The 9,760-nt window shown below is 46.4% G+C and overlaps 1 protein-coding gene across 1 annotated transcript in view; it reads right to left on the bottom strand.

Moving 5' to 3' along the window:
* Nucleotides 1-440: 440 nt before the first annotated feature.
* Nucleotides 441-9,760, bottom strand: part of Atxn10 (ataxin 10) — a 122,122-nt gene continuing 112,802 nt past the window's right edge. The window contains exons 11-12 of the mRNA XM_032919020.1: nucleotides 1,183-1,370; nucleotides 441-736 (exon numbers count right to left, since the gene is read on the bottom strand). Of these exons, the coding sequence (XP_032774911.1) occupies nucleotides 734-736; nucleotides 1,183-1,370 (191 nt within the window). The 3' untranslated portion in view covers nucleotides 441-733. The remainder of the gene's footprint in view (nucleotides 737-1,182; nucleotides 1,371-9,760) is intronic.

Genomic DNA, 9,760 nt, shown 5'->3' with positions numbered 1-9,760 from the left:
AGCACACTAAAGGCAATGCACATCAAATAGAAACTAAACTATTCCGTTCTGTGTCAGAAAGCATGAATACAGGAAAGACGTCAGCATTGCTGGAATATGGAGTCCTTAACTCTGGTCTACCGGGGATGCAAATGGTTAATGGCCACAGGGTCTTCCCCCCATTCTCACGGCCTTTCTAGGTTCCAAAGCTCAGGGCTCAGTGACAGCAGCAGTGCATGGAATGAAGAGGGAGGGTTCTCAAATTAATTAACTGGAAATGAGTCATGTCAATGTTTTGGAAAGGCAGACGGGGAGAAAAGAGATTGGCAGAATTAATCACAGTGAGAAACTTACTTCAAGTGCCCACCAGAGTGCAGAAATCCAGTGAGAAGCAGAGAATCAAAGGGATGGGGCATACCTGCCACCTGAAAGGACGGACAGAATCCAATCAAGGGTCCTAGTCTTTGCCGAGTGAGGGCTGTGCCCACAAAAACGTTTATTACTCACTACGACAGTAAGCACAATGCATATGACTGGGGAGAGGTCCACCCAGAGGAACAAAGGTGAGGCAGACAGTGATACTCACTGCAGAGAACTAAAGAAAATGCTCACTTGTAGCTTACACACATTAATTCTAAAGAACTGACGGGAGGCCCCGCATCGGCGCCTACATTTCCGATACTTGTGAGTTCATACACCGCAGAGACGAGAGGTCCGTGAGATGGATCTGAATGTGCTCAGACGGAGAGGGCATTCACTAAGGAAAAAACAGAAACAGCGTCACAGACACAGCACATCTACTTACAAGAACATCAGACGGGGGGAGCGCAGAGCTCTGTATTCAGCATGCTCACGGGGAACTGGGAGAGCCTTAGAGGTCATATGCATCAGCACACAAGCCAACGCAGTGACCTCTGCTCCCTAAAGGAAAGCCTGGTTCTGGTCAGGAACTTGCTTCTGCAGTGGATCTATTTCAGCCTCGTTTGTATGCTGTGCTCTGCACGAGCGAGCTGTAGTTCTAAGGAAATGACATCACAGACCTGACCACAGAGTTACTGCAGTGCTAGTCACTGCTGCCGGTAACGTCAGAAGGCAGCTTCTCTTGTCTTCCGTGTTCCCTACAAAGACCTTTCACTTCCAAGGTCAGAGTTGCAGGGACAGCTTTCTGGGAGGGACTGGGGACAGCTTACAGAGGGTACTTACAGGTGGGGGGATGTCATTATTGGACTTCAGAATCAGTTTGTCCCCACTCTTTTCAACCTCAAAGCCCATCTTCTTCAGTAGGGACGCATCTGCCAACCCCTGCTCCTCCATCTTGGCAATGAAATCTTGGTTTTGGCTGTTGTCTTCAGTGAGATTTCGCACGGCATACACCACCCACTGCATCATAACTGGAGCCAGAGTGAAGGAATTTAACAGAAAACTTCCTTGTTTTTATAACTCACAGTGGAAGTGTACAAGAATACTGATGAGATCTTCTAGAGAGGTAGAAAATAAATCTGCACTCAACGAGAAAATCATTTTAAAAGCTGTAGAAGTGCACATGCGCTTGTGGGTCCAGCATGTGATCACACACACACACACACACACACACACACACACACACACACACACACACACACATACACACACAGGGACAAAAGCCCAGAGCAGCCACTCTGAGGTTTATGAACACAGCAGTACATATGCACACTCCTGGGCATTATGTCAAGTCACTCAGAAAGGACAAGAGGAGCTCTGCAGACAAGTCAGAGGCGCTGGGAAAAAAAAATCAGACAGGAAACTTGTTCTGTTTAAAGTGCAGTTATCGGTAAGAATGGTTTCCTAGGAGTCACCATGGAATTTCTCTCATTCAGTATTTTAGAGACAAAGCCTCAGCTGTGAAGGATTTGCTAGGTCCAGTGTGAAACACTCATGCTCTGAAAGCACACGACCCTCTCTGGCTCCCATACCCAGGCCCGCAATGAAATGTCTTGCATGGTCTCCCCACCTCCGACAGAAGCTAGGGTCACATCACTGCATTATTCATGATGACGTGGGTGCTAGGAGCTGTGTAAAGCTCATGAGAACTGAGAACTGCTACTACACAGCATCCTGTATGACAGACACTACTGAGAACAGGCTTTTCCCCTCTTCAATCTGCTCCAGAAGGAACCGAGGCAGCCTATGCTAATATAAATATATTTTCAGAGAAATAGGCCTTTCTGCTCATGATCAATAGAGTCAGAATAATCAAACCTGGAGGGTGGGGACAGAGCACAGCCATGCAGTGTGCTTGCACAGAACAGCATTCACCGGGTCATGGCTTTGCTTCCTAGCACATACAAAAGGAGGATCCTCTCCTGGCAGTCGTTAGACACACACACTCACGCAGTTCCAGAGGCAGAGCAGGGTACATGTGGCTCTAAAAGGCGTTGGTCCAAGCTTCTGGTTCTGTCTTAGGCTTCTCTGGCAAAAAGACTGGTTCTGAGACACTTCTAGATTTCCAATTAGAAGTGAAATTCAAGAGAAGCTGTCAGAATTAATAAAGGTGGGGACTTTTCTTACAGTACTTAAAAAATGAATTAAACTGTTTCTCTCTAGGTTCAGTAAACCGTACAGGAAAGTAAAACTTGAACCTACTCACTACAAAGACTCAAGCATTAAAAGCACCAGGGTACTATATAATCAAGGGGCACTGGCAGGCTTTTCAAAGGTTGTGCTGTCCTGCCTTTATCACCCAGCCCTGGTTTATAGCGCTGTCAAGCCCTTCTATACCACCTCAGGCCAACCTCTACCTAATCACGGCCCTTTCTCTGGCTGGCCTCTCTTAGATCTTCAGTATAGGGCTGGGCTTGTGTCTGTGGGACTATGGGGTCTGCACAGGCCTGGCACAGAGAGGAGTCCTATTAGTAGTTTTCAAAGGATGGATGAATGAACGATCTGTTGGTCTTTGAAGGTTTATCACTGAAACCACTTGAGGGTATCAATGACTGAGTGTTTCCGAAGGCAAAGAACAGTCACTGTGCTTGCCAGCGGATGTAGAGGCTGCTTGTCTCCACCTTGCCGGACACGGTTTTCACCTGGCAATCTGTTTGCCATCCGTCACAACGAGGCCCAGCTCCTTCAGAAGGCTCTGCTTCTTTTCTGAACACCGAATCCCACAGACTATGAAATAAAACCCAGATTTGCATTTCCCCCTTTCCATGGCTGCTGAGTCCCCACTCTGCGCTATTATAGAAAATAAAAATAACATTTGTGGTGCCAGACATTTCCAACATGAGAAGTAATTTCTGGACAAATTATTTGCTGTGACTCTGTGTACTCCTAAGTTGACACTATCAGTATACAAACTCATCTTTCCCTTTTTATAGAGAAGAGGAAGCAGCAATGAGGAGAAGGGCTAAAGAAGCAAGTGTCTGTGGTGTAAACTTAAAGACAGTGTATAAGGCTGGAGGTGGGGTCACAGGCAGACTCCCTGCTTTAAATGACAGAGGCAAGGCATCGCCTCTTTTCTGGAACTTTCTGGCTATTAACTTAAAGATAAGTGAACTTGAAGAAACTTGGGGTTGCTAAGACTTTTCTAAGAGTGCCTGCAATCAAAGGGCCTTGAAGGCCAAAGAGCAAAGACATTCATTATGTTGTTTCTAAAATTGGTGAAAGTGCCAAGATGTGGAAGTGTAAGCAGTGGAGGGTGGAGAGAACCACAGTCACAAGAGCATTCTGGAACCCACACCTCAGCAGCCGGGAAACCAGACCTCAGTGAGAAGTACCAGCACCAGTTCCTGTCGTCTAACTGTACTGTAGAGTCAAAGAATGACTCTGTGGAGTCTGTTCCCTGCTGGAACTCGGGCTCACACTGATGGGCTTGCAAAGCAAGTGCCTTTACCTGCAATGAGCCACCCTGCTGGCTCTCTTTCCCTTGTACTTCGAACGCACATGGGTACATGTGCATGACATACGTGTGTGGGAAGCACGTGTCCCATGCTGCCTGTGTGGAGGTAAGCATTTCTGCAGAACACTCTGGTGTTGTGACCTCAGCAACAGTGAGCACAGTAGCAGTGCCACACTGCTGCCTGCTGCTGTCCTAGGAAGGGGGAGGAGCTAAGAACACCTGAGCTAGCTGGGCTCCATGGGTCCAGTCACTTCTATGTGGTTCTGGGATCAAACTCAGGTTGCCATGCTTGCAAACACCTTTACTCACTAAGCAATGCTGTTAGCACCAACATTACTATTTCTTTATGATGAAAACATTCAACTTATTGAAACTTAAGGTGTTAACTAGTCACCCTACTGTGCAAGAGCACCCAAACTTACTCCTTCCTATCTGACCAGAACTCAGTACTCATACATGACAAAAAGAAAGTAGCCTTTCAGAAGATTGGAACAGAAAAGAGAACACTGTAAAACATGGTCTTAAGAGCTGTCTGATCCATAGCCCTGGGCCATGAATATGCATACACTCCTTGTCAGTGTGTGGTGAAAGGCCGCAGCCTGAGTAGTCAGTGCAGACCTACACAGTCTTAAGTGTCACAAGGGAGATCAAAACAAGTCCCAGTTAATATTCACATTGCCCCCTTGTTCTCTCTGTAAAGGAACAGAGAACAAGAAAGAGTGGGGGAGAAAATTCAACATCTTCTAAAGTCTCTAATCCTACCAACACTTGAAGTCTTTTATTGTATGCTTAGCTCCAGAGAGAGCGCTTCTCCTGTTTCCATAGCTACTACAAATAGAAGGCATGAGCCTGTTTGTCGCAAAACTGCCATGAAAGGGCTGCAATCAGCACTGCAGCTCTTCTCACAACACTGGCATTGTGGCCCAGGCCACAGAGACCACAGTGGCAGTTAGCACAAATGCTGCTGCTGCTGCACCAGGAAGGGGAGGGAGAACACCTGTGCAGCTGGGTACTCTGTGGGTCCACACGACGCCTGAAGCTGTAAACAGCTTAGGTGGCTCGGTATTAGTAGGGCAGAAAACTGTAGGTAAAACTTCACGAACAACTTAGTATCAACCAGCAGACTTACGGACAAGTCAACTTTAAATACAGTCAACTGAGTTCAAGTGCTATCTGATAAGACAGGCATCTGGCTACAGGCTACAGGCATTCACCGGTTATCCTGTGGCCTTAGATATGCAAGAAACCAATAAACAAGGAGTAGTTGAGAGTCTGGGTTTGGAAAACTTACATTTCATTGATAGCAATTTAAATGTCAAAGCTTTTTACATGAATTTTGGGATATACGTGGACTTCACATACCTGTTTATGTAGGTCACATCATAGTTCATCTTTACCTACATAGTACGTTGAAAAGCTATTTTAGACAGTGAGTCAGTGAGGGAATGGGATTTCCGTGCAGACAGCTTTGCAGGGGCAGAGAGCAGGATGGAGATCCTCCAATCAACTGCACTGTGAGAAGGGAGTCAGTCCATGAGACAAGCTTCCATCAGGGCCTTTATGAACATGCCGTGAAGAAATTTCCTGAGGACCAGAGTGAACGACAAACACCTAACCCTGCATCACAGTAACTGACACCCTTTCAAACTGCAACCTGAGGCTTTGGAGCAGCCTTATAAAACTGTTCTGGAAATGCTTGACACTACCACAAACAAGTGTGCTTATTTCCTTCATACAAAACAGGCAGAACACGGGGGTACAGGCCAGGAACAAAGTGTCTATTCTTCCACAGAGCCATAGGTTTCTCTGCGCAGGCCAACCATGCCTAGACATCAGAGATATTTCTGCTGCTCTCATTATAGAGAACATTTACATCACTGTTAACTTTTATCATTGTCTTTGGTTACCAAAACTCATTCACTAAATACTGTTGCCATTCAGAAAGTACAGAGGAAGGCTTAGTGGGGACAGATCCTCCAGAGCTCTTGCATGGTGCTGAAAACAGTGTATGCAATTACCACCGGAAACCACCCACACTGGCCCCAACACTGCTCTAAGCTGTCGGACTATCTGGAATTGAATGTTCTTCTGCAGTTCGTATTTTAATACAAGGGAACATCTGTGCTCCAAGCTTCAGTGAGTGGTACATGTGCTGTTTTATGGTTTGCAGTCCGTTGTCCTAATGTCATCTAACAAATCACAGCTCAAATCATGTGAGCATACCCTCTACCTTACTAATTAATGGCTCACTGCCGATGCTGAAAGTGACAAAATGGGAGAACAAATAAAAGAGGGTGGGAAAGAAAAAAAATCACATTTGTGAATTATAGGTCACAATATGAAGAATACAGGATATGTGTTCTTAATACTTGCTACAAATAGCAGGTAGCTTCTGCCTATACAGGGGGAAAAGCGCCTCAGGACTACCACTCCTCAGCTAGGCACTGTTCCTGTCCTCTCCAGCCACAAGAGAGACAGAAAGAAATCTCACAGAGATGTGTGATACCGCAGAGCGCTGAACTACCTGAACAGCACTCTCACTGGAGACTTGCTCCTCTGTGCACAACCCACACCGGCACTTAAGAAAGGAAGGGCACATTTACTATCTTTACAACACACAACTTACTTTTCCTAGAGTGACCTTTAAAGATGAGGTGAGATACTGTTTCAAGGGTTCCTCCTCAAAGCCCACACATCTCCCCACCTTATGAAAGCTCTCACTTCCTGATAGCATCTGTGGGCAGGGTGGGGAACCAAGCCACATACCGCCCTCTGTCTGGACCCTGGCTGGGTTCCGGGCCTTCTCCTTCAATCCCAGATGCACACCATCCAGCATTCAAGATGAGAGAGAAAACATACTGTGGGCCCATCCAGCTGGCAGTGAAGTCATGGGAAGATGACATTCTCCCTGCCAGGCAGTCATCTTAAGCGCAGCCCACTCCAAATGCTTCTGTGGCGAGCAAGGGCTGTGCTCGCAGGTACCTTGTCTTCACGGGGTTTTGGTGGTGAAGGATCTTAGAGCACTGAAACTAATTTTGTACATTACATATTCTGGAATCCTTTTTACTACCCACTTCAAAGCAGAGCGTGGTACAAAGCAGGCACAGTCTGGCATCCCTATCACACTACAGGTTTCAGGATCAGAAACAACCAATACCACTTCTAACCCAGACCACACCAAAGGGCTTTGGGGCCACAAGTGGTTCCATTTGTATTTGGGGCAGCACTCTGACGTTACTTCTGAGACTAAAGGGGCTGCTGCATGCAGCACACTGAGAAGTGTCCAGCACATGCACTCACTCAACATGGGGTAGACGAACAGTGTCCTGGAGCCCACTGGGGGTGTCCGTCCCCCCTTCTCCCTCACTCTTGGAAAGTGTGTGTTGCTTACCAGCCAGACTCCGGTTGTACCTGAGCTGTGGCTTTTGGTATGCAGAGCTTAAGTGATTTAACTATTTAGCCCCAGAGAGTGTGCTCAGGGCCTGCGTCAGGTTTGGGTATTGCGATGTTAAGGAACACATGCAACCCAAGCACAGCCACCTTCATCCTTGTTGCCATGGGAACAGATCGGACAATATTAGGCTTCTAAAGAAAACAATGCCCAGGATTTCAGTCGTACCCAGGTCCCAGTAACAGTGCCCTTGCTGAGCTTTACTGCCTGGAAGAAAAACTCAGACAGAGCAGAGACACAGCAAGCCCTGTGCTGGGCAAGGAGATGCTTATAAAATGCACAGAACTTGGGCTGGAGAGATGGCTCAGTGGTTAAGAGCACCAACTGCTCTTCCAGAGGTCCTGAGTTCAATTCCCAGCAACCACATGGTGGCTCATCTGTAATGGGATCTGATGTCCCCTTCTGGAGTATCTGAAGACAGCTACAGTGTACTTATATATAATAAATGAATAAATCTTTAAAAAAAATGCACAGAACTCTGGAGACATCAGAAAAGCTGCTGTATCTGAATCCAATCAGAGAATACTGACACTTCCAGCACAGGCAAGGCTTTGTGGGAAGAAGTCTCTTCAGTGTCTCGTGCCTACATGCCAAGGCCGAGAGGGGAATGGCCAGGGTGTATGCAAAGGACAGGAAAGATCATGATAAAACGATAGCAGCAGGCTCACCTCCAAGGTGGTACCGGCTGTAGCTGCTTCAGGTACCTACTAACCCTATGACTGTCCTCACCCTACTGCAGAGGTCAGTGGCCTGGCCCAGGCCCTGCAATAAGGAGTGGTGAAGCCAGACATAGGCATTGTCAAGGCCAGAGAGCTTCCACACATGCCCACGGGGGCTGAAGAATCCCCAGAAGCAGGGCACGTTTCCCTCCTGGCACTCTTGAGGTTCATGCCCTGCTTAGACATTAAGGAAGGGAAGAATGACTGAGTCTGAGACTTCAAACGGGCTTCTTTCGCTACAAAAAAACCTCAAAGGACACCAACCTGCAGCTAGCATTCAGACCAACAGTCTCTGTAAAATACTTTTAGAGCTAGTTGATAAACTACTCTTCAAGATGAAATGCAAAAATGGAGTAGATACTTTTTCTACTAAATTATCCCATCTAAATTATAGGAGATTAGTGTTGGTCTAGCACTAATGACATTTCAGAACTAATGAAGTATAGCCAAGGGTCAAAAACAGTTCTGAGCTGGGAAGGATTAACTAAAGAACACAAACAGCAAAGGGCTTCAGGTGGATTTGAGAGAGGACAAGACATGGCAGGCAGCAACAAGCCAGAAAAACCCCATCCTGTGAATGCTGGGGGCCTGGGCATCTGGCACCCACTGTCCTCGGTGATATTAGTAGTCCCCTGGGGGGGGGAAGAGGGACTGGTTGTGGGTCACATGGCCATGCTGATATGTTGCTTCTGGCCTGCCCCCTCTCAAAAGCCTCCAGGAGTCAACAGTGAGAAGTGGAGTGAGTCTGAAGACTTCGATGGGATGAGGCAGAAAGGTGTCTGATACATAATTAAGAGGCGGTGGCTGGGGAGCTGCACTGACTGTCTCTCTGCACGGGAACCTACAAGCCTGCCTCCCTATCAGGGAGGGGCAGGGCTCCATCTCTTTAACCACTGAAGGACAGCCTACAACAGAGATTCATGATAGGAAAACAAGAGCCAATAAGCACTTCAGACTATTTTAAAGTTATGTAAGTTGTAGTGGTGACTATATTTCTAAAGTTCTTTTGATATTATGTCTCTTAGTATTAGATATTTTGCTCTTGTGGGGGGAATTAATTACAGTTACAGCTGCTACATTCTGTTCTTCCAAGTTCTCACTACAGTCAAACATGAGTCACACCATCTTTACCACCTCTGTGCACAGCGCAGTGGCATTAAATACGACTGTGTTCGACCCAACTCTATGACGTGTGTGTGTCTGTGTGTGTGTGTGTGTGTGTGTGTTACATGTGCATTCACATGTGGAGGTCAAGGGATGGTGCTAGTTTTATATATATCTATATATCTATCTATCTCTATTTATCATCTCTGTCTATCTATCTATCTATCTATCTATCTATCTATCTATCTATCTATCTATCTATCTATCTATCTATCTATCGAGCCTCTCTCTGAGTCTGTTCTATCTATCATCTATCTATCTATCTATCTATCTATCTATCTATCTATCTATCTATCTATCTATCTATCTATCTATCGGCCTCTCTCTGAGTCTGAGGCATGTCATTTCGGTTAGGTTTGTGCTGGTGTAGCAGACACCTTGCCCACAGAGGCATCTTCCCCACCCTCTCCACAACCTTTGATGCTCTAAGACTGAAACTTTGAACCCATTAAGCAGCAGTGTTCTTCCCCTCCCAAGCTGCCAGCAAACACCTTTCTACCTTCTATCTCCATGATTTCAACTATTCTAAGTACCTCTCACATGTCTTTTGGGTACTGACTTATTTTGTGGCCT

This window comes from Rattus rattus, chromosome 1 (assembly GCF_011064425.1).
Source record: "Rattus rattus isolate New Zealand chromosome 1, Rrattus_CSIRO_v1, whole genome shotgun sequence".
NCBI classification, from domain to species: Eukaryota; Metazoa; Chordata; class Mammalia; order Rodentia; family Muridae; genus Rattus; species Rattus rattus.
The sequence above is the reverse complement of the archived record's forward strand: the minus strand, read 5'-3'. Positions and strand labels throughout refer to the sequence as shown.